The sequence below is a fragment of the Nycticebus coucang genome, chromosome 2 (assembly GCF_027406575.1).
Source record: "Nycticebus coucang isolate mNycCou1 chromosome 2, mNycCou1.pri, whole genome shotgun sequence".
Taxonomy (NCBI): domain Eukaryota; kingdom Metazoa; phylum Chordata; class Mammalia; order Primates; family Lorisidae; genus Nycticebus; species Nycticebus coucang.
This window is the reverse complement of record NC_069781.1, coordinates 116,272,333-116,297,566: the sequence shown is the minus strand read 5'-3', so window position 1 is coordinate 116,297,566 and position 25,234 is coordinate 116,272,333. Positions and strand designations below refer to the sequence as shown.

At 47.0% G+C, this 25,234-nt stretch overlaps 1 protein-coding gene across 1 annotated transcript in view; it reads left to right on the top strand.

Moving 5' to 3' along the window:
- The window catches only part of TMPRSS9 (transmembrane serine protease 9), a 58,092-nt gene that overhangs the window by 9,857 nt on the left and 23,001 nt on the right, over window positions 1–25,234 (top strand). The window contains exons 2-8 of the mRNA XM_053580918.1: window positions 8,079–8,245; window positions 12,635–12,762; window positions 17,463–17,530; window positions 17,665–17,840; window positions 19,425–19,466; window positions 20,467–20,580; window positions 24,740–24,911. Of these exons, the coding sequence (XP_053436893.1) occupies window positions 8,104–8,245; window positions 12,635–12,762; window positions 17,463–17,530; window positions 17,665–17,840; window positions 19,425–19,466; window positions 20,467–20,580; window positions 24,740–24,911 (842 nt within the window). The 5' untranslated portion in view covers window positions 8,079–8,103. The remainder of the gene's footprint in view (window positions 1–8,078; window positions 8,246–12,634; window positions 12,763–17,462; window positions 17,531–17,664; window positions 17,841–19,424; window positions 19,467–20,466; window positions 20,581–24,739; window positions 24,912–25,234) is intronic.

Below are 25,234 nucleotides of genomic sequence, written 5' to 3'. Positions count from 1 at the left end.
TTGTATGAAATAAATTTTGGTCTATAGTTTTTGGTCTTAAAAGTGGCAATTTTATACAGTTGAAATTCAAGGTTCCCAAAGAAATTGGTACCCTGTTTCCGTCATGTGCAACCCTTAATGAAGAGGGAGGGGTGTGTGCTGTGATTGGCAGGTTTGGGTCCAGTGCAAACCAATCACTGATGGGGATGAAGGGATGGGTACTGTGATTGGCAGATCTGGATCCAGGGTAGACCAATAACTGATGGGGAGGGAAGGATAAGTACTGTGATTGGCATGTCAGGGTCCACTGTGGACCAATCACTGATGATGGGGTTAGAGGGGGGTGGGTGCTGTGATTGGCAGGTCTGGGCCCTGGGTAGACCAATAACTGATGGAGATGGAAGAGAGGTTGCTATGATGCCCTGGGTCCAGTGGGGATCAACCACTGATGGGGATGGAGGAGGGCAGCCTCCAGTCGAAGGGCTCCTCCCAAAAGTCACCAAATGCCCAGTTGCTCCCTCAGCTCTCCCCTCTAGACGAGCATCAGCTGCTCTGCCCACAAAGGGCACATATGAGCTTCTTGCTGCTGTGGTAACAGTTAGGCCTTACTGGTCTAACATCAGTGTGTGGCAGGACTGGTCCCTCCTTGGGCTGGAGAGGGGGGGACACCCATCTCCTGCCTTTTCCAGCGTCTAGAGGCCACCCACACCCCTCAGGTTGGGCACACTTCCTCTCCCTTTAGAGCTAGCAGTGCAGCATCTTCCAGTCTCTCTCTGCCTCTGACCCTTCTGCCTCCTTGTATGAGGACACTGTGGGGACACTGGGCCTCTCAGATCATCCAGATGATCTCTCATCTCAAGGTCTTTAACTCAATCCCATCTGCAGAGCCTTTTTTGCCATGTGAGGGCCACACTCACAGGTTACAGGGATCAGGAAGGATGGGGACCTCTTGGGGGCCCATCATTCAGCCCACTGCATCTATACAGGCAGAGAAGCAAACATTACAGAACAGTCAGCTCAGGTGCTCTCTGGTGACTGGATCTCAAGGGCCATGAGACCCTTGCTGGCACCTGTATGCTCTCTGTGTTAGACAGGACTTTACAGTGAGCCATGGCCCAGCCCTCCCCTCAATATGCCTTTATGAGAGAAGGAAAGTGAAGGCTGAGAGCAGCTGGAGAGGCAGCATACAGGGCCAAGGGGGGCCCCCACCACCCCAGATGACACTATGCCCCTCTTCCTGGAACTTGACTGGCTCTTTCTAAGGTCAGGCCAGGACCTAGAGGGCTGCCCCTGAAGTAATCCAGAATGTTCTCCCCATCTTGGGGCCCTAACTTAGTCCCATCTGCTGAGTCTCTTCTGCCATGTGAGGTGACCTATGTACAGGTTCTAGGGAGTGGGATGGGGACGACATCATTCTAGGGCTGTAGGACCCCAGCAAAGTGCCATTTCTAGGAAAGTACTCAGAGACACTGTCAGAGTCTTTGGACTGAAAAATCATGGTTCTTTCTGAGCTTCACTTAGTTCAAAGGGAGATTTTGTGGCCTGATTTCTGTGTGCCCTCTACCAGGCCTACCAACTGCCAGGATGCAGTTTCTCTGGCCTCTGAGGAGGGCCCCACTGGGGTCGTGCCGGGGCAGAGATACACCAGCGTATGTCTGGCGGGGCGAGGCATCTCATGTGGGCAGCTGCCTTGCCCTGGCTTCTCTTAAATTTCATTGTTTGTTCATAGATACCCACTCCTGGTTCTCCACATTCCAGATATTTCTGTATGGAGACAGTCCAAGTGTGCCCCACAGTGGGGTGGCTGTCATCCTGATGGCTCTTGGGCTTATCGTCACTGGCCACCAGTTTTTCCTTCTCAAATTGCTGTCCCCAGAATGATATGTCAGTACCTCGTCTTTCAATTATTTCTTGCTTTCCTTCTTGTGTTTAAATACACTTAATATAAAAGTGTACTTTAATCTTAGCCTTTTTTTTTTTTTGCAGTTTCTGGCCAGGGCTGGGTTTGAACCCGCCATCTCCGGCATATGGGGCCGGGCCCTACTCCTTTGAGCCATAGGCGCCACCCACCATTTCTTTTTTTTTTTGAGACAGAGTCTCACTATGTCGCCCTTGGTAGAGTGCTGTGGTTTCACAGCTCACAGCAACCTCAAACTCTTGGGCTTGAGCAATTCTCTTGCCTCAGCCTTCCAAGTAGCTGAGACTACAGGCAGCCGTCGCAAAGCCCAGCTATTTTTTTGTTGCAGTTGTTTAGCTGTCCCAGGCTGGGTTTGAAGCCGCCACCCCTCGGTTTCATGTGGCTGGTGCCGTAACCACTGTACTATGCGCGCCGAGCCATTAGCCATTTTTGTTGTTGTTGTTAGAGGCCGGGTCCCGCTGTGTCACTCAGGCTGGAGTGCAGTGGCATCATCACAGCTCATTGCTACCTCCAACTCCTGGATCCTCCTGCCATAGTCCCCAGAGTAGCTGGGACTACAGTCGCCATCCCCAAACTCAGCTTTTTCATTTTTGTAGAGATGAGGTCTTGAACTCTTCAGGCAATCCTCCCACCTCAGCCTTCCAAAGTGCTAGGATTACAGGATCTTTCAGATATTTTATCCTTACTATTTGGAATCTCTTACTTCTGCTGGACACTTACTGAATTTTTCTTTCTCCTTCAGAACTCAGATAACTCACCACTCCCTCGGAAAACCCTGTCCTGACTCCCTGTCTAAATCAAAGGCCCATTTATACAGAATCCAAGCTTTATGGATACACCACTAGTCTTGAGCCCTTATTGTGGCATAATTCTAATTTATTTGGGTCTCTTGTCCTGAGCTCAAGGAACCATATCTGCCTCATTCAGGGCCATGGACCCACACCTGCAGGTCTGCAGCCAGACCTGGCTTGTCATATAAATATTGGCTGGAGGGAAAGCCAAATGAATAGTGCTTCTATATTCGATGCTAAGTAGCACTAGAGTCCTTTCTGTGAACTGCTGATGGTGATGACAGAACAATTTAGATAACACAGAAATCCTTAGAAACCCCTCAGGGTGGGGCTAGTAGAGGCTGCCTGGCTGAACGAACATGCTGTGTCTGTGTGTGTGTGTCCATGAGCTCATACACTAAATTCAGCTCTAATCGCGGAAGTGAATCTTGGTGTCTTTTGTTCCTAAACATTTCATCAAGTGATTCTTAGAGATTCTCTGGCTCCTCAGAAGGCAATTTAGTTGAAGTGGAAGAATAAAGAGGTGAGTGTTGTGCAGCCTCGTTCCCCACCACCCTGCACGTCTCCCCTTTCCCTCTGGCTCCAGACAGTGGTGGCTGGGTGTGGAGTGGCTGCTCCCAGCAGGGACACAGGCTCCCCTAAGAGAAAACGTCCAGCTGGGGCCCAGCACAGCGTTGTCAGACTGCACAATGAACACGTAGCACACTCAGATATATTTGAATTTCAGATAAACAACAAGAACTTTTTATTTTTACGCATGGAGTGGGGGTTCATGCCTGTAATCCTAGCACTCTGGGAGGCCGAAGCAAGTGGATTGCCTGAGCTCACGGTTTGAGACCAGCCTGAGCTAGAGCAAGACCTCATCTCTAAAAATAGCTGGGCCTTGTGGTAGGCACCTCTAGTCCCAGCTACTTGACAGGCTGAGGCAAGAAGATCTTTTGAACCCAAGAGTTTGAGGTTGCTGTGAGCTATGACTCCTTGGCACTTTACTGAGAGTGACAAAGTAAGTCTCTGTCTCAGGGGAAAAAAAATAAAACTTTTCGTTTTTAGTATGAATATTTCCCAAATATTACTCAAGAGAGACATACTTATACAGAGTCCTCCAGAGAAACAGGACCCATCAGATGGACACACACACACACACAAAGATGGAGATTTATTTTAAGGAATTGGCTTACAAAATTGTGGAGCTGGCAGGTCCAAATCCGCAGGGCAAGCCTGTAGGCTGGTGCCCCATGGAAAACCTACGACTGCAGCTTCAGCTTGTGGCCATCTAGAGGCAGAATTCCCTCTTCCTGGGGAATGCCCATCTTTTCTGACAGCCTGAGCAAGAGCGAGGCCCTATCTCTGTAAAAAAATAGAAAAATTACCTGGGCATTGTGGTGTGCACCTATGGTCCCAGCTACTCAGGAGGCTGAGGCAAGAGGATCACTTGAGCCTTGGAGTTGGAGGTTGCAATGAACTGTGATGACCCCACTGCACTCCAGTCTCAGTGACAGAGACTCTGTCTCCCCGTAAAGGACCTTCAACTGACTGGATGAGGCCCACCCAGGTTTTGGACACTCACATACATTACTCAATGTTTACTGATTTAAATGTTAATTATATTTTTAAAATTACTTCACAGAATATCTGTGATAACATTGGACCAAACAACTGGCACCATAAGCCTGGCCATGGTGACATAAAATTAACATCATAGGGACATAGTTAGGCTGCAAAAGTATGTTTGGTTTATCTGATGTTCAAGCTTAACTTGGCATCCCAGGTTTTTTCTTACCTCAGTCCTATTTTTTAACCCATGGGTCCCCCCAGAGCAACCCCACTCCCTCCAGGGAAGCCCCCTCCCACGGGGGCACCTCATGGAGCTCTATCAAGGGGAACAGAATGGGATTGTTCTCTGGTTTCCTTTTCTGTGCGTTTCTAATGTGGAAAAATGTGTCAGAGACCAGGGATGAATCATTCTCCACCCACATGGCAGAGGCAGTGTCCCCAGGAAGGCAGAGAGGGTGCAGGTGAGCTGCCCACTCTGGAGAAAAAGGGCGAGAATATGCAGAGTTTGGGGTTAAGGTCTGCTCGGGTTCCAGAGCACAGAATGGTGTGATTGTTGTTGCAGTTGTCATTGTTGTTTAGCAGGCTCTGGCCAGGTTTGAACCTGCCAACCTTGGTGTATGTGGCCAGCTCCCTAACCACTGAGCTATGGGTGTCAAGCCTAAGAAATCTTTTTATAAAAGCATTACTATCTTACTATTAGGAGGTGCCTGTGGCTCAGTGGGTAGGGCGTTGGCCCCATATACCGAGAGTGGCGGGTTCAAACCCGGCTCCTGCCAAACTGCAACAAAAAATAGCCGGGTGTTGTGGCGGGCGCCTGTAGTCCCAGCTACTTGGGAGGCTGAGGCCTAAGCCCAGGAGTTGGAGGTTGCTGTGAGCTGTGTGAGGCCACGGCACTCTACTGAGGGTGATAAAGTGAGACTCTGTCTCTACAAAAAAAAAAAAAAGCGTTACTATCATGACAGAGAAACAGCTTAATAGCTCAGGTTTAGCAGACTATTTTTTTGAGACAAGGTCTTCCTCTGTCGACAAGCCTGGAGTGTGTCATCATAGGTCACTGCAGCTTCAAACTCTTTGGCTCAAGCAATCCTCCTGCCTCAACCTCCTAGGATTGAGGCATTACAGGCATTAACTGTAGTCATTAGCCTGGCTAATTTTTGTAGAGATGGGATCTTGTTATGTTGCCCAGGCTGGTCTTGAACTCCTGCCCTTACACAATCCTCCTGCCTTATCTTCCCAAAGTGCTGGGATTGCAGGTGTGAGCCACCACACCTGGCCAGATTTTGTTGGCTTTTAAAAGTGATGCCAATGAGCTGCTAGTTCACACCTGTAACCCTAGCATGGTGAGAGGCTGATGTGATCCCCTTGCCTCAGTCTCCTGAGTAGCTGGGACTACAGGTGCCTGCTGCAACACCTGATTATTTTTAGAGAAGGGGGTCTTGCTCTTGCTCAGGCTGGTCTCAAACTCCTGAGCTCAAGGGATTTACCCACCTTGGTCTCCAGAGTGCTAGGATTACAGATGTGAGCCACTGCATACCTGGTCCTATTTTTTGCATTCTAAATGGTCAAAGAAGCCAGGTGCAGTGGCTCACTCAAATACATCCCAGCTACTCAGGTGGCTGAGGCAGGAAGATTGTTCGAGGTCAGGAGTTCAAGGCTGCAGTGAGCTATAATGACACCATCGCACTCCAGCCTGGGCAATAGAGTGAGACTCTGTCGCTAAAAAAACAAATAAATAAATGCAGTTTAAAAATAAAACATTTTTTAAATGGTCAAAGGAGACACAAAATGAAATATGATGTGACATATGAAAATGACATGGGATTTGAATTTCAGTGTTCACAGATAAAGCATTATTGGAACCCAGCTGTCCTCTGATTGTTTATGTGTAGTGGGCTGCGTTAGCACAACAATGGAAGAATTGATAAACAAGATAGAGGCTGTGTGGCTCAAGAAGATGAAGATATTTACTGTCTGTTCCTTTCATAGAAAATGTTTGCTGACCCTTGGTCTCTCTTTGGTCTTCAGGTTGTCTATATCTATCAACTCTGTGTTGTGGAAAACTATACAGTTATTCACACCATGCATTTTATCCCATTGCTGTTCAGTGGTATCATGTGAATGGCTTGAAATCAGCCACAACAGGAATATTTACACCACAGACATAGGCAGATGCTACAAGTCAGGCTCCTTCCCTCTGCCAGTGGACTAGTTGGAGAACGTGTACCAACAACATATTGCTAGAGGTCAGCTTCTAGTGAAAACAGATCCAGGCAATACTGTCAGCAGTAACAACAGGTATGATTATAGACAGAGCAAGGCAAGAGCATGGAAGGATGGGCTTTGGGGGAAGGTCGCATCCCTAAGGAGGTGATCTTTGAGCAGAGACCTTTGTGAGCGGGGAAGCCCTGCTGGGGTGGGGAGGGAGAGGGTTCTAGTCAAATAGAAGATAAAATTGGAGGAACAGTTGCCCTCTCAGAGAGGCAAGAAAGGGGGTACAGACATCTGTCCCTCCAGAAAGGATACTAGTGGCCTGTCCAGAGCAGTGTCTGTGGAGATAGGGAGAAATGGCAGGATTTGGAATCTATTTTGAGTGTTGAGCCAACAGTGTGACAGAAAAGGAGTATGTGACTACAAAATCTTTGCTGCAACTCCCTTGGGAAGGTGGTCCAAGACACCCCTCCCCTGGAGCACAGGCTGGGCTAGTGACTTCTTTCTAATGAGTCAGATGGGGTGGAAATCATAGCAGCTGACTCTGGGACTAGGTCATAAGAGACACTCACTCTGTGCCTTCCACCAGATTCTCCCTTGGATCATGCCCCCTGAGGGAATTTAGCTGCCATGTTGTGAGGGTGCTCAAGCAGCCCTGTGAGATGGTCATGTAGAGAGTCTAGGGCCACATGGACAATGTAAGCATGAAAATAGGTCAGGCTCCAGCCTGTTCTCCCTATATCATTTTATTCTATTCTGTGATGGGCTGCCTAATGGCCACCAAAGATGTCTATGCTGTAAATTCTAGAACTTGTGTTACTTTACATGGCAAAAGGGACTTTACGGATGGGATTAAGTTAAGGACCTTCAGATGGGAGGTCATCCTGGATGACCCAGGTAGCCCAGTGTCACCAGAGAGTCCTCATACAAGGAGGCAGGAGGCTGAAATATGCTGCACTGCTTTCTCTGAATGGAGAGGAAGGGGCCCTGAGCCAAGGGATGTGGGTGGCCTCTAGGCGCTGAAAAAGGTGGGAGACACGTTGTCCCCTAGAGTCCCCAGGAGAGACCAGCCCTCTGTTTTTTGACTTCTAACCTGTAAGAAATAAATCTATCTTCTGGCTCGGCGCCTGTAGCACAGTGGTTATGGCGCCAGCCACATACACTGAGGGTGGGCGGGTTCGAACTTGGCCCAGGCCAGCTAAACAATAATGACAACTGTAACAAAAAATAGCTGGGTATTTTGGTAGGTGCCTGTAGTCCCAGCCAGCTACTTGGGAGGCTGAGGCAAGAGAATCTCTTAAGCACAAGAATTTGAGGTTACTATGAGCTGTGATGCCACGGCATTCTACTGAGGGTGACATAGTGAGACTCTGTCTCAAATAAATAAATAAATAAAATAAAAAATAAATCTATCTTCCTTTAAGCTACTGACTTTGTGGTCATTTGTCACAGCATCTGCAGGAAGCACACACTCCTAGCCCTGGACCCCAGAGACCTATGGAGAGACATGCATCAGAGCTTGGTGGTCAATTATGTTCAATCCATATTTAAGGGCACTATTGTGACCCTTGCTCAGGGGTGCCTGCAATCTCTCACACTGCGTTTCTGCCCTGTTTTTCTGCATCTAGTTTGTTGACTGGGTGTCTCCAAGCCATGGAACCCACTGTAGCTGACTTGCAGCTCGTGCCCCCGGCAACCAAGGGAGTCCCTGCCCCGGATGCCATGTGCTGCCGAGCAGCCATCACTGGACTGGTGGTCACCAGCCTGGTCATCCTCACCTTGGGAGTCTTTTTGGGTAAGTGGCCATGAGATTAGCTGGGTTCACACAACCAGGTGACATGCACAAAGACACCGAAAGTGGGTCCATGATGTCTGTGTGCTCATCTTGCAGTAAAGGCTGATCCTAGGTCAGGTGCCTGGGACACAGGAGTCATACCCTCAGTGTGGATGTGGGGACAGGTAGGGCTATTTCTGCATATTTCAGTTTTCCCAACTGAAGGGATTACCCAAGGAAGTTTTCATGGTGAGATGGATAGAAATAAAGACAGCAAAATGAACTTGCTTTAAATGTCAAGAAACTGGAAAAGTACTAAATAGTATTTTTAAATGAGCAATCGCTTATATTCCCACCACTCAAAATTCACAGTTGCTCACATTTCCTATTCGTTTCCAGTTTTTTTTATGCTGAATCATTAATAGCATTGCATATTAAAACCTGCAGAGTTTTGACATATCTGTACAGTGTAAGGGCTCCAGTTATAAAAACAAGTATTCTGGCTCAGCACCCAGCCTCATACACTGAGGCTGGTGGGTTCAAGACTGGCCCGGGCTGCTAAACAACAATGACAACTGCAACCAAAAATACATGGGCGTTGTGGTAGGCACCTGTAGTCCCAGCTACTTGGGAGGCTGAGGGAAGAGAATTTTTTTTTTTTTTTTTTGCAGTTTTTGGCCAGGGCTGGGTTTGAACCCGCCACCTCCGGCATATGGGGCCGGCGCCCTACCCCTTTGAGCCACAGGCACCGCCCAAGAGAATCTCTAAAGCCCAAGAGTTTGAGGTTGCTGTGAGCTGTGATGCCGTGGCACTTTACCAAGGGTGACATAGTGACACTGTCTCAAAACAAAAACACAAGTATTCTATTCCATTTGAATAGAATGATTTACAAGATAAAAATGGGAGAGCACACTGGTTCAGAGCCTGTAGCACAGTGGTTATGGCACCACCCATATACACCACGGCTGGTGGGTTTGAACCCGACCTGGGCCAGCTAAACAACAACAACAACTGCAACAAAAAGTAGCTGGGTGTGACTTGGTGCCCGTAACTCAGTGGCGAGGGCACCAGCCACATACACCGAGGCTGGCAGGTCTGAACCCGACCCGGGCCTTCTAAACAACAACTACAACAAAAAATAGACTGGCATTGTGGTGGGCGCCTGTAGTCCAGCTACCTGGGAGGCTGAGGCAAGAGAATCGCTTGAGACCAGGAGTTTGAGGTTGCTATGAGCTATGATGCCACGGCACTCTACCGAGGGCAACAAAATGAGACTCTGTCTCAAAAAAATAAAATAAAAATAAAAAGTATATAAGCAACCATTATAGGTGAGCATAACCTACATTTCATTCTTTTCTCTGAGGTGATCTTCCTGCCTTATTCTCCTGAGTAGATGGGACTACAAATGCTGCCAGGCCTGGCTATTTTTTCTATTTTTTGTAGAAATGGGGTCTTGATATATTGCCCAGGCTGATCTCAAACTCCTCACCCCAAGTAATCCTCCCGCCTCAGCCTCCCAAAGTGCTGTGACTATATAGGTATGAACCACCAAACTCAGACATAAGTGGTTTTAAAATACATATACATGTTTACATACATGTAGACATGTATGCTTCCATAAAAAATATTTAGTACTGTTTTGCACAGACTCATTATTACACGAATGGTAGAGCATACGTTCTTTGTGGAAAATTTACCTTTTTTCATTCCACCATTTGTCTTAGCATCCTCTGAATGTTAATATAGAGAACATAGGAATTCCTCTTGAGAGACACAGCAATTTCCAATTTTAGCCATCATGATTAGTGGTGGAAGTGGGGATTCTCCAGAATATTCCTCCAGTGTCAGCCTGCAATGGTGCTGTCCAGGATGGCAGCCCCCGGCCTGTGTAGCCATTTAGATTGAAATCATTAGTAAAACTAAATTGCATCTAAAAATCAATTTCTCAGCCCCAGCAGCCACATTCCAGCTGCCCAGCACCAAATGCAGCTTGCTCGTGAGGACTGCATTAGACAGTGCTATCTAGAACATTCTATCATTGCAGAACATTTCTCTTGGACAGTGGAAATCCCATCTGGCTCACTCTGCAATGATAGGCTGCCTGTGGTCTTATTTGGGGATCTTAAAGTCACCTTTCTTCTATGAAATTTTGATAGTAAATAACATTGTGGGGGGAAATGCTCTTATGCAGCAAAACAGTAAGCTGGAAATCCTATATGGGTCCTTTTTTTTTTTTTGGCTGGGGCTGGGTTTGAACCCGCCACCTCCGGCATATGGGACCGGTGCCCTACTCCTTGAGCCACAGGCACCGCCCTATGGGTCCTTTTTTTAATTTCAGCTTGCTTGTTCATTCTTCTTCGTTTGAAGTACTTTTTTTTGTTGTTCATTTTCTTCTTCTTCTTCTTTTTTTTTTTTTTTTTTTTTTTTTTGCAGTTTTTGGCTGGGGCTGGGTTTGAACCTGCCACCTCCAGCACATGGGGCCAGTGCTCTACTCCATTGAGCCACAGGCGCCGCCCCATTTTCTTCTTTTTTTTTAATGTTCTTCCTTTGGCGATTCTCTTTCCTGTTGCCTCCCCAGTAGCTGGGATTACAGATGCCCACCACAACGTCCAGCTGTTTTTGATGTTAGTAGATATGGAGTCTTACTTTGGCTCACTGCTGCTCATACTGGTCTCGAACCTCTGAGCTCAGGCAATCCACCCGCTTCGGCTTCCCATAGCGCTGGGACTACAGGCATGAGCCACCACGCCCAGCCTTTTTTTTTTTTTTTTTAATTTCTGTGAACTTCTGGAACATCCCATAGCCTGACACATTTGACTAGTGCCCTCTAGTGGCAACAGATGCCAAATACAAAACGATTTGGGCTCCCTGTGTGCTTGTCACGTGCAACCTTGCACTAATGAGAGGCAGGACCAGGGCAGTTTCACACCTGCATTTTAGAAACACAGATACATTTTGGGAACAACAGACAAATATAACCTCCAGAAGGATCCCCAGAAACCACGGGAAGTGTTAAACAGCACTTAAAATTAAAAAAAAATTAATGAAAGTGAAATTTCAACCCCTTCATAGCTCAAAACTTTAGGTGGAGGGTGATGGGAGAGGATAGGGGAAGGACCTCTCTGGATTATTTCCACAACTCCCTGTGAGTCTATAGTTATTTTAAAATAAAAATGTAAAGAATTAGTTGGGATACAGAGCCTGGGATGTTTATTCTACACACCAGTGTGCTTGTTTTCTTTATTTTTTGTTTCTTGAAGAAAACAAACTGTTCTTAGGATTGGTTTAGAATATTTATTCTGACTTAGCACCTGTAGCTCAGTGGTTAGGGCGCTGGCCATGTACACCCGGGGCTGGAGGGTTTGAACCCGAACAATGACAACTACAACAAAAAAATAGCCAGGCGTTGTGGCGGGCACCTGTAGTCCCAGCTACTTGGGAGGCTGAGGCATGAGAATCATTTAAACCCAAGAGTTTAAGGTTGCTGTGAGCTGTGATGCCATGGCACTCTACCAAGGGTGACATAGTGAGACTCTGTCTCAAAATAAATAAATAAATAAAAAGAATATTTATTCTATCTGTTGAATAGATGAACATCTTGTCTAGAATATCTATCCATTTAGGAGAAATAGAACTAGGGCCCAGCTTTCATGGTTTATGTGGTTGCCATTTTCATTTTTTAAATTTCATGATTACAAACTTTTTTTTTGTTACTATGCACTTTCCATAATCATACTCTTGTTTTCATGGTTTATGTGGTGTCTGTCATAGGCTTTATTTAGAAATGTCTTATGATTGGGCAGCACCTATAGCTCAAAGGAGTAGGGCACCAGCCCCATATGCTAGAGGTGGCGGGTTCAAACCCAGCCCCGGTCAAAAACTGCAAAAGAAATGTCTTATGATTATTATTCTTGGCCACCATCTACTCTGGGCACAATGTCCTGTGTCTTTTTGGACAGTATCTGCACAGGATTATGGCCTGAGGATGCTGATGTCCCTCTGTTGTGCTCGGAGCCCTGCGTATTTGGGGTTCCTCTTCCTGGGGAGGAGGGAGGACTGTTGTACCAAGGTCTACTGAGCACCTTTCTGCCATTATGTCCTGAGGTCATCAGGCCTGGGCTGGACACTTCAGGGGAGATAAGCATGAGCCAAACAATTCCTGTTCTTCAGGAAAACCTGGGGACACCTGGGGCAGCTGTGCCTTTGGACCTTTGGTTGGGTGGCTATAGAATTTGTCACCAGACCAGATGCTCTGCACAGTGGATTGCTGTTCAGGACAACCACAGGGCACCAGCCATCCTCTGTGTCAGGAGTGACCTTCCTAGGTAGTGCAGGGGCAGAGCAGGCAAAGTCTGTGGTGGTGGGCTCATTTGAACTGGGCTCTCTTACGGACCCTGGTCTTGTCCCCAGCCTTCCTCTCCATGCAGAGTGTCCACATGGACCACACGGCCAGGCTACAGGGCATCCGCTGGGCCAGGAGCTTGCAGCAGGAGGCCTCGGATTACTACCGTGCACTGACACCCGCACTGGAAGCACTGGTGAGGGTGGCCTGCCTCCAGGGCCTGGAGGCAAGGTGGTGGCCAGGCCCCTGGTGTGCATGGGACGAGGCAGGGTGGGGGGGCCAAGCATGGGGGGCAGAGCTGCACCCAGTGGGAGCCAACTCCTGCAGGCCATGTAGACCACTGTGTATCTTATTCTAGTGGAAGAATCAGGACTGACTTGAGCTGGTAGGAGCATAAAATGGTATAGTTGCTGTGATAACAAGCTGGTGGTTCCTCAGAAAGCTAAATATATGATCCACATTCCACTCCTAGGGATCCGTTCAAGAGAAATGAACACATCTGTCCACACAGTAACTTCTGCATAAATGTTCCTATAGTTGATTCATATGCAGTACCAGCCAACAGGTGGAAACCCAAATATTCATCAGTAAGCAAGTACATAAGGCCATAAGTACATAGGGCCCATCCACACATTGGAATGTCACTCAGCCAGGAAAAGGAACGAGGCTCTGACACAGGCTACAGCATGGACGGATCTTGAGGACATCATGCTCAGTGAGGGAAGTCAGACACAGAAGGATGTGAGATTCCATTTATATGAAATGTCCAGAACAGGCAAGGCAGATCCATAGGGATGGGATGTGGATTTGTGTGGGGGTCAGGGGCTGGGGAGCAACTTCTGATGGGGACAGGGCTTCTTTTGGGGATGAAGGAATGTTTTAACATTGATTGTGGTGATGCCAAGCTATGAATCTACTAAAATCCATTCAATTGTATACTTTTACAAGGTAAATAGGTAGATTACATCTCAATGAAAAAAGTTTTCCACTTTATTCTAAGCGAAATGGAAGGGAGACCACATCAGAATCCATGTTTTGAGAAAAGTACTCTGCCTGCCTCATGGAGAGTGTTGAGAAGACCTTAGAGAAAAAAGGGACAAATTATGAGTCAGCAGCATCTAGACCAGGGGTCAGCAAAGTTCTCCTATGAAGAGAGAGCCAATATTTTCAGACATGTCTGTCATGACTACTATGCTCAAAAGCTGCCATACACAACACGTAAGTGAATGAGAGTAGCCATGTGCCAATAAAACTTTATTTATAGATACTGACATTTGCAATTCATAAACTTTCATGCATTATGAAATATTATCTTCTGATTTTCTCCAACCATCAAACAAATGTAAAAAGCAATTTTAGTTTGTGAATTGTACAAAATCAGGCAATGGTTCTAACGTGGCCTGCAGTTGGTAGTTTGCTAAGCTCAAACCTGAACCCTAATGTAGCTCTGTCCAGTGGAACTATAATGAAAGCCCAAAAATGTCAATTTTCTGGTAGTCATACTTTTTTTTTTTTGAGACAGAGTCTCAAGTTGTTCCCCTGGGTAAAGTGCCATGGTGTCCCAGCTCACAGCAACCTCAAACTCTTGGGCTTAAGTGATTCTCTTGCCTCAGCCTCCCAAGTATAGGCGCCTGCCACAATGCCTGGCTATTTTTGTTGTTGTTGTTGCAGTTGTCATTGTTGTTTTAGCTGGCCCAGGCTGGTGTATATGGCCGGTGCCCTACCCACTGAGCTACAGGCACTGCCCATTTGGTAATCATATTTTTTTTAATTAACAAGAAATAGGTAGAATTAATTTTAGTAATCTTATTTTATTGAACCCAGGATATCCAAAATACTACCACTGCAACATCATCAATATAAAATGAGTATAATGAGATATTTTACAATCTTCTCTTTCTATTGACTCTTCCAAACCCAGTATGTATTTTACAGTTGCAACACATCTCAGTTTGGATGCTGAATTTTCATCAGGAATATTTGGTCCATATTTATATTCCATAACATTTACATATCCAGATTGTTCCAAACAGAAAACCTAAGAGTTTTTCAGTAACCAAATGGAGTATCAGTTTTTAATTTTATTTTTTTAATTTCTATTCATTTATTTATTTAAACACAAAGTCTCACTCTGTTCCCCTGGGTTGAATGCCCTGGTGTCACAGCTCACAGCAACCTCAAATTCTTGGGCTCAAGAGATTCTCTTGCTTTAGCCTCCCGAGTAGCTGGGACTACAGGTGTCTGCCACAACACTTGGCTAGTTTTTGTATTTTTGGTAGAGAGGGGTTTTTACTCTTGCTCAGACTGTTCTCGAACTCCTGAACTCAGGCGTTCTACCTGCCTCAGCCTCCCAGAGTGCCAGTTTAAAATTTTAAACATAAATTAATTAAGAATCAGTTTCTTGGGCAGGCGCAGTGGCTCACGCCTGTAATCCTAACACTCTGGAAGTCCGAGGTGGGTGGAGTGCCTGAGCTTACAGGTTTGACATCAGTCTGAGCCAGAGCGAGAACTCGTCTCTAAAAATAGCCAGGTGTTGTGGCAGGTGCCTGTAGTTCCAGCTACCTGGGAGGCTAAGGCAAGAGAATGACTTGAGCCCAAGAGTTTGAGGTTGCTGTGAGCTATGATGCCACGGCACTCTACCGAGGGTGACAAAGTAAGACTCTGTCTCAAAAAAAAAGAATCAGTTCTTTGTTGGCAGCAGTGATATTTCACCACCCCCTGTGTTGGCTGGTGGCCATCATATGGACAAAACAGATGTAGAAGTATACTAGAAATTTACAGGGAGTTCTATGTACCATGGATTTGGGGGGTGGGATTAGGAGAAGCAGATTGGCGAGGGGGTTGTAGGAGGTGGAATACAGGCATGATCATGTATTACGTGTATTCATGGCATGGTAGTGTGTCACATGTGTTCATGGCATATGATTTATCACACATGTTCGTGGTGACCATAGAACTTAGGGCCTAAGTGAGGACACTTCTTACAGCTAAAGGGACACTATTAGTAATGACATTGGGAGGGCAGGTAACCTGGGACACTGGCCATCTGGCTGTCTGCCTTCTTGGTTTCCTGGGGCTGCTGTGACAAATTATCAGAAACTGTGTGACTCACACCAGTAGGAATTTATGGTCCCCCACTCCTGGAGTTCCAGGAGCCTAAAGTCAAGGTGTGGGCAGGGCCATGCTCCCTCGGAAGGCACCAGTCAGGGGACCTTCCCTCCTCTCCCCAGTCCTGGTGCTGGCCAGCAGTCCCCAGCTGTGGCTGCATCTCTCCAGTCTCTGCCCCCTCGCCCCCCCCCCCATCAGGTGGCCACCTCTCTCTGTCTCTGTGGGGCTCTGTGTCTCTCTCTGTCTTCTTAGGACACCAGCCATTGCCTCAGGGCCCGCCCTACTCCTTGACTAATTACACCCTCAAAGATCCTGTTTCTAAGTAAGGTCCTCTTCTGCGGTGCCAGGTAGACGTGACTTCCAGGGTCCTCATTTATCCCACAAGGGGTGGCTGCCAAACTCAGCAGGGAAGAGGCGAGAAAGAATCGGCCAAGGACAGCAGGCCCAGGTACAGGAGTGGGGCTGTGGGACCTGAGTGCCGGGCTGTGCTGGGGATAACATCTAGAGTGAAAACTGCCCAGTTTGCCTACGACTGCTGGGGTTCCTAGGACTATCTGTATTAGAACTTGGATCATCTCAGGAATGCTGGGCAGTTGGTTGCTCACATAGCATAGGAAGGACAAGAAGATTCCTAAGAGCCTTTGTTTGCACTTGTGTTAACAGGGTTGGCTCAGCCACAAGATTTTATTAAAGTATAAAATTCATATAACATAAAATTAATTTTTTTTTAAGTATACAATTCAGGCTCAGTGCCTGTAGCACAGTGGTTACAGCATTGGCCACATACACCAAGGCTGGCAGGTTCGAACCCAGCCTGGGCCTGCTAAACAACAATGGCAACTGCAACAAAAAAAAATAGCCAGACATTGTGATGGGCACTTACAGTCCCAGCTACTTGGGAAGCTGAGGCAAGAGAATCGCTAAAGCCCAAGAGTTGGAGGTTGCTGTGAGCTGTGATGCCACTGCACTCTTATAGTGAGACTTCATCACACACAAAAAAGGATACAATTCAGTGGCATTTAATATATTCACAATGTTGTGCAGTCATCACCTCTAATTCCAGAACATTCTCATCACCCCAAAAGGAAGTCCCATCCTCAGCAGCAGTCACTCACCACCTCCATCTCCTCCCCCAACCCTTGACAACCATGAATCCATTTCCCAACTCTGTAGATCTTCCTGTTCTGGACATTTCACATAAATAGAATCTCACACTGTGTGTCCTTCTGTGTCTGCTTCTCTCACTGAGCACGATGTCCTCAAGGTCCATCCACGCTGTAGCCTGTCAGAGCCTCCTTCCTTTTCATGGCTGAGTGTTATTCCAGTGGATGGTTCACATTGGAACAATCATGTGAGATAAGTCAGTACCTTCAGACCAACCGTGGCTGGACCATATTGTTTTTATTCATTTATTTCTTGATAGACCTGCTTGTGTTGTTTCCACCTTTGCCATTGTGAACATTGGTGTGCGGGTGTCTCTTCAATCCTGCCTTCATTTCTTTTGGATCTGTCCCCAGAAGTGGAATTTATTCCTTTTTTATGACTGACTGTATCCCATTGTATTAACCATCTGTCTGTTAATGGAGCAATATTTTTATGTGAATAACTTCAGAATGCCCCTTCCTGTCATTCACATGGCTCTGCCAACCTTCTCCATTTACCGAGTTTAGAAGGAGATACTTTCCCATGGAACTGACCGCCTCTCCAGGTTCCTTGAGCATGACAGGCTCCCTGGTGGCAGGGTGCTGGTGCCATGGGACTCAACATTTGCTGGTGTCTCCATTGCAGTTTGTAAGTAGCTTTCAGAAGACAGAGTTAGAGTCGAGCTGCGTGGGCTGCACAGTGCTGGGTTACAGGTGAGTTGGAGCCTCTACTTAGTGAAGGAAACTTACTGGACTTCTGGGAGATTCTGGAGAATTTCAGAAGATTCTAGAAGATCCCAGCAGGGAGGAGTCCCTCTCTCTCCAAGGGCCTCTTCTCCTCCCTGTAGGGACGGGAACACCAGTGTCCTCGTGCATTTCCAGCTGCACTTCCAGCTACGAGTCCTCCTGCCCCTGAGCAGGGGTGTGGAGGAAGAGCTACTACAGCAGGGGATCCAGGCGAGGCTGCAAGAACAGGACATCCCCCTGGCTGCCTATGGCACCATTGTGTCAGCAGAGCTCATGGGTAAGCAGGCAATAAAGACCAGACACCATCAGGAGAAGGCTGGTGTTGGCTGCTGTGGGAGGGAAGCCATAGCAAATTGCATGCCATTTTAGCTTTTTAATCATCACCCCATCCCATGAAAACAAAACACACCCACCTTGCTTTCGCCTCAGTGGTATAGACCAGGAGTCAGCAACCTCTTTCTGTAAAGGACCAGGGTGTAATTATTTGGGTACTGTGACAACTACCCAATTCTATATTGTAGCACAAGCACAGCCTGTGACAATACATAAAACAATGAGTGTGGCTGTGTGCTGATAAAACTTTATTTATAATAACAAGCAGTGGGCCGGATTTGGCCCATCGCAGTAGTTGGCCAACTCTTGCTACAGAAATAAGAGCAAATGCTATGCTCTAAAATTGTCCAGTGCAGCAGGTCGCAACTGGAGAGCCAGACACCAGAGTGTTGTTAGGTTTACAGATTTGTCCCTTTCACCTTTCTGTGCAGGACGTTTATGGTTCCCTCCCCACCAAGCCTGACATGCTGATTGAGGTACTAGTGACCTCTGCCCCAGGGCTATCTCATAGAAAGAACTTCCCTTGGTCATGGAAATGTTCCCTGTCTGTGCCTCCTGATGTGGGGACCACCAGCTATTGTGGCTACTGAGTGCTATGAGACTGAGAAATAGTAGGTTTTATTAAATCTCCATTGATTGGCTTGGCACCTGTAGCTCAAGCAGCTAAGGCACCAGCCACATGCACCAGAGTGGGCGGGTTCCAATCCAGCCTGGGCCTGCCAAACAACAATAACAACTACAACCAAAAAATAGCCAGGCAGTGTGGCGAGCGCCTGTAGTCCCAGCCACTTGGGAGTCTGAGGCAAGAGAATTGCTTAAGCCCAGGAGTTAGAAGTTGCTGTCAGCTGTGACGCCACATACTCTATCCAGGGTGACAGCTTGAGGCTCTGTTTAAAAAAAAAAAAAAAATCTAGCCTGGTGTTGTGGCGGGTGCCTGTAGTCCCAGCTACTCGGGAGGCTGAGGCAAGAGAATCGCTTAAAGCCCAGGAGTTGGAGGTTGCTGTGAGCTGTGTGATGCCACGGCACTCTACCGAGGGCCATAAAGTGAGACTCAGTCTCAAAAAAAAAAAAAATCTCGGGCGGCGCCTGTGGCTTAGTCGGTAAGGCGCCGGCCCCATATACCGAGGGTGGCGGGTTCAAGCCCAGCCCCGGCCAAACTGCAACCAAAAAATAGCCGGGCGTTGTGGCGGGCGCCTGTAGTCCCAGCTGCTCGGGAGGCTGAGGCAAGAAAATCCCTTAAGCCCAGGAGTTGGAGGTTGCTGTGAGCTGTGTGATGCCACGGCACTCTACCGAGGGCCATAAAGTGAGACTCTGTCTCTACAAAAAAAAAAAAAAAATCTCCATTTATTGAAGTCATTAAGTGACCCCGATGGGAGAAGGTACAGCTTTATGATTTGCCCCATTTATGGTTCCTTCCCTACCAAACCCCACATGCTGGTTGAGGTCTTATTGAGCCATCTACAGTTAGATGTTTTCACAGAATTTCACCGTTCACTGAATGAGCTTATATCTGCTCTGTTTGCTACAGGAAGCCATGAGAGGCCACTGGCAGAAAAAGACCTAAAATCAGGTATATTTTTTTCTCTGTCATTTCCTCTGTTTGCAGGTACCTGCAGAGCTTTCCTAAGACTTCTTTCAAGTAAACAAAATAACGGTAGTGCCTGTAGCTCAAGCAGCTAAGGCGCCAGCCACATACACCAGAGCTGGCAGGTTCGAATCCAGCCTGGGCCCACCAAACAACCATGACAACAACAACAAAATTAGCTGGGTGTTGTGGCAGGCGCCTGTAGTCCCAGCTACTTGGGAGGCTAAGGCAAGAGAATCGCTTAAGTCCAGGAGTTTGAGGCTGCTGTGAGCTGTGATGCCATAGCACTCTACCCAGGGCGATAGCTTGGGGCTCTGTCTCAAAAAAAAAAAAAGTAAGCAAAATAAGCTCCTGGAACATTGTAAATGCTGGTTTGGGGCTGGTTTCCCAGCTTCCTATGGAGGAGACAGATTCATGGCCCTGTGTGAGCAAAGTGTTTAAAGAGGAGGCACTTTGAATTGTATATGGCCATTCATGGTAATGAGAAAAAAATATTGGTTTGTCTGTTTTTAAAAAAGAGGTGGAAGCTTGTTGTTAAAAAAGAAAAATCAATTTAGAAAAATCCTCAATTATAAAGTACTGAAAGTTGAATTGCCAGATCCGAAACATGCTCATCTCACATCTTTGGTTAAATGCATGTCTTTTTGGTTAGACATCTTTTATGTGATATGTACTTTCCCACGGTTTTTGAAATTTGAATTTAACCTGTTTCTTACTTTTTTAAATTTGTAGCTACTAGAAAATCTGAGCGTTCACATGAGGCTCACATATGTTTCTGCTATGCAGCCCCAGCCTTGGCACTGACTGGTGTTCTTCTGTTATTATTCTCTGTACTTATTCCAAGATAATTATTTCTGAAATATTTAGAGATGTATGAACGGATAAGAGATGTTTTCCACACTCTGGAGTTTCCATGTGGACAGCGGTACCTCGCTGGAGTCAGAAGTAGAGCGAGGTCAGGAACTTGCCTCTTCTCTGTCCTCAGGCCTCTGTCCAGGGAGCTCCTTTTCCTGCCAGAATAGCCAGTGTGTGACCCAAGTGAACCCAGAGTGTGATGACAGAGTAGACTGCGCCGATGGATCTGATGAGGCGCACTGTGGTCAGTCTGCTTATCTGGCCTGCTCTCTGGGCCACGTCCCCTTCCATGGTCAGCTATCGGCTTTGCTCCCTGGCTCACTGCACACATGGGCACACGGGCCTGGCATCCATAGGAGCTGAGGAGAGAAAAGGGAGGGGCTACCACGGTACAGGGCAAGACATGAGCAAAAGGCACAGAAAAGGAAAAACCCAAGTGTGTGAAGTGGAGACTCCTGGGGTGAGCAAGGAGAAGGTATCAGCCTGAAAAGATAGTCTCCAGCCAGACCGTGAGAAGTCTTGAATATCAAGAACTGGAGCTCTGTCCTGTCAGCAGTGCAGGGGTTACCAGAGGGATGTAAAGAACAGATGTTAACAGGTAAAATGCTGTAAGAAGGCTGGGCGCAGTGGCTCGTGCCTGTAAACCTAGCACTCTGGGAGGTTGGGGTGGGTAGATTGGTTAAGTTCAGGAGTTCAAGACCAGAGTGAGATCCCGTCTGTACTCAAAGTAGAAAAATTTAGCTGGGCATGGTGACGTGTGCCAGCTACACAGGAGGCTGAGGCAAGAGGGTCTCTTGAACCCAGGAGTTGATGGGTGCAGTGAGCCACTGCTCTCTTCCTAGGGCCACAGAACAAGATCCTGTCACACACACACGTAGTCAATAATCAGGAGGGGAAGATAAGATATATATCAATACAAAAATAAGCTACTGTTTTATATAGTATTTATTTATTTATTTTTTATTTTTTTGAGACAGAGTCTCACTTTGTCACCCTTGGTAGAGTGCCATGGCATCACAGCTCACAGCAACCTCCAACTCTTGGGCTTAAGTGATTCCCTCACCTCAGCCTCCCAAGTAGCTGGGACTATAGGCGCTCACCACAATGCCTGGCTATTTTTTGGTTGCAGTTGTTCAGCTGGTCCAGGCCGGGTTCGAACCCACCACCCTCGGTGTATATGGCTGGTGCCATAACCACTGTGCTACGGGCACTGAGCATTTCCTCAGACTTATATATATATATATAAGACATATATATATATATATATATAAAATTCTTCTTCTTTTTTTTTTTTTTTCCAGTTTTTGGCTGGGGCCAGGTTTGAACCTGCCACCTCTGGTACATGGGGCCAGTGCCCTACTCCTTGAACTACAAGTGCCACCTGCATCTCCTCAGTTTTTTAATGAGACAGGATCTCCCTATATTGCCCCAGCTGGTCTTAAACTTCTGGACTCAACAGATCCTCCCACCTCAGCCTCCTGAGTATCTGTGACTATAGACATGCACCACCATGCTCAGCTGTAATTGTCCTCTTTTTAAATTAGTTATCGTTGTTAATGTCTTACTATGCCAAATGTATAATTTTATCGTAGCTGTGTAGTACAGGAGAAAACAGTATATATAGGGCTTCATATTATACACAGTCTGAGGCATCCTTTGAGGGTTTTGGAACATACTCCTCCAGGATAAGGCGGACTCCTGTATAATAATTTTGAAACTTGGGCGGCGCCTGTGGCTCAGAAGGGTAGGGCACCGGCTCCATATGCTGGAGGTGGCGGGTTCAAACCCAGCCCCGGCCAAAAACTGCAAAAAATAAAAATAAAAATAAAAATAAATAATAATTTTGAAACTTGCAAAACGGTGAAAGGAACACTTATAGAATCTAGTACTTGGAAGTGGAGGATGACTATGGCAAGGAGACATACAGGTGTCCAAACTTCATGAGGCTAACTGAAATTGGCCACTACGGCTGGGGAATCCCAAAGACCACCCTCAGGTTCAGTGATTCACTAAAAGTACTCATGGAATTCAGAAAAGCTGTTATACTCATGCTTCTAGCTTCTTACATTGAAAGGGACATCACGAATACCAGGAATAGTGAAATACCAGTGAAAGGAAAAGAAAGGAAAGTCAGCAAAGGAAAAAAGAAACATCAGGCAAAGTCTTGGAGAAACCAGGCAGGGACTTCCGGGCATCCTCTCCCAGCATGGACAGCACTTAGTTATCCTGGTGACAACCTGACAACATACACAAAGCTGCTCACTAGAGAGCTCATCTGAGCCTCAGTGTCCAGAGTTTTTACTGGGGCACCTAGTGCTTGCAGAGACCCCTTCAGGGTATGTGCTTGCTAGGGCTGCTGTGACAAAATACAAAGATGGGGCTCAGCGCCATAGCGCTCAATGAGTAGGGCCACATACACCAAGGCTGGCAGGTTCAAGCCCAGCCCGGACCTGCTAAACAATAATGACAACTGCTACCAAAAAATAGCCAGGCATTGTGGCAGATGCCTGTAGTCCCAGCTACTTGGGAGGCTGAGGGAAGAGAATCGCTTGAGCCCAAGAGTTGGAGGTTACTGTGAGCTGTGACAGCACAACACTCTACTGAGGGTGACATAATGAGACTCTGTCTCAAAAAAAAAAAATACAAAGATGGGGTGGCTTAAATAAATGACATTTATTGACTGCCAGTTCTGGAGGCCAGAAGTCTAAGACTAAAGTGTCAGCAGGACTGGTTCTTCCTGAGTCTGTGAGGGAGGATCTATCCCAGGTCTCTCGTGGCTTCTGGTGGTCATTGGCTATCTTCAGCATTCTTTGGCCTTCTCCCTGTGTGCATGTCTGTGTCCAAATATTCCCTTTTTGTAAGGACACCAGCCATTGGATCAGGGCCCACTCTACTTCAGTAGGACCTCATCTAAACTAATTATATCTGCAATGATCCTATTTCCAAACAAGGTCACATTCACAAGTTCTGGGGGTTAGGATTTAGGGGGAGAGATAAAATTCAATCCATGACATTCGGCCAGGCATGATGGCTCATGCCTTTAATCTTAGCACTCTGAGAGGCTGAGGTAGGTGGATTGTCTGAGCTCAGGAGTTTGACACAAGCCTGAGCAAAGTGAGAGACCTCATCTCTACTAAAAATAGAAAAACTAGCCAGGTGTTGTGGCAGGCATCTGTAGTCCCAGCCACTCAGGAGGCTGAGACAAGGGGATGACTTGCGACCAAGAATTTGAGGTTGCTGTGAGCTCAGATAATGCCATGGCACTCTACTCAAGGCTACTGAGTGAGAATCTGTCTCAAAAAAAAAACCAAAATAAAACAAAAAACAGAACATTTAGTTTCCCAACCCCTCTGGATGCCAACACAGCCCAAGGTCCCCATTATAAGTCAGATGGTCACCATAAACTTCGAACTCTCTGGAGTGGTCCAAGACCCCAGGTAAACAAAACACTATTTTCAGGCTAGATAATTTAAGGTCTTAAATATTACCTCCCGGCAGCACCCGTAGCTCAGTGGGTGGAGTGCCAGCCACATACACTGAGAGTGGCAGGTTAGAACCCCGCCTGGGCCAGCTAAAATAACAATGACAACTGCAACAATAAAAAAAAAAAAAATAGGCCAACTGTTGTGGTGGGCGCCTGTAGTCCCAGCTACTTGGGGAGGCTGAGGCAAGAGAACTGCTTAAGCCCAAGAGTTTGAGGTTGCTGTGAGCTGTGATGCCACAGCACTCTACTGAGGGCAACATAGTGAGACTGTCTCAGAAAAGAAAAAAAAAAAAGATTACCTCCCCTCAAGAAGTTGATCAAGGACCAGACCTTTCTTTGAGATGTGTAGGATTTGGACAATGCAGGCCTGCTGAGTTAACCCATACTGCACAGCAATGTTAGTGGAAGTTGGGAGGTCAGAAGGAAGGTTCAGTGAAGGGAGGAAGAGGAAGAAATTGTCCACCAGGCAGATAGAAATGAAAGCAAGCAAGGACTCAACTCTGGTTTATGAGTCAGTACGGCCCACATTCAATTCAGAAGTGTTTGTGAAGTTCCCACCCTGTACCTGTCAACAGTATGTCAACAGTATGACAACGTGCGATGTGGCAGAGGGAAGGCTGCATGGCTTTTGCATTGGGGCAGAGAAAAGATCCCTGGATAGAGACCTTTCTCAGCCCCTAGTTGGTGCATGTGACTTTGGGCATTTGACCTGTGTGCCAGGATAGGCCAGATGGAGATGCTGAGGCGGGAGGAATGGGGAGACCCCAAAGGAGTATGTGTGGTGGGGAGGGAGGGGGGACACCTGAGCATCTCTTTGAACTGGGGGCCGTAGATGAGAGACTTGGAGCAGATGTTCTGGGGAGATTGGCCTGAGGTCCTACTTTCTTGGGGTCCTGGCTGGTAACCTTCTATCTTGCAGACTGTGGTTTGCAGCCTGCCTGGAAGACAGCCGGCAGGATTGTGGGCGGTGTGGAAGCATCCCCAGGGGAGTTCCCTTGGCAAGTCAGCCTTCGAGAAAATAAGGAGCACTTCTGTGGGGCCACCATCATCAGTGCCCAATGGCTGGTGTCTGCCGCCCACTGCTTCAATGAGTAAGTCCCACCCATGGCCTGTAACCCCGTGTTCCTGTGGGCTCAGATCCAAACCTGATACTTCTGTCTTTCCCCCATCTCCCTCCTGCTCTGGAGGTCACATGGCTCCTGAGATTCCTCAAAGCATTTCCCTTGAAACTTTGTTTTTGTTTGAGACAGAGTCTCACCCTCTTGCCCTAGGTAGAGTGCCATGATGTTGTAGATTATAGCAACCTTAAACTCTAGGGCTCACGAGGTCCTCTTTCCTCAGCCTCCTGAGTAGCTAGGATAGGCACCTGCCATGATGCCCGGCTATTTCTTTTCTTTTCTTTTTTTTTTTAGCA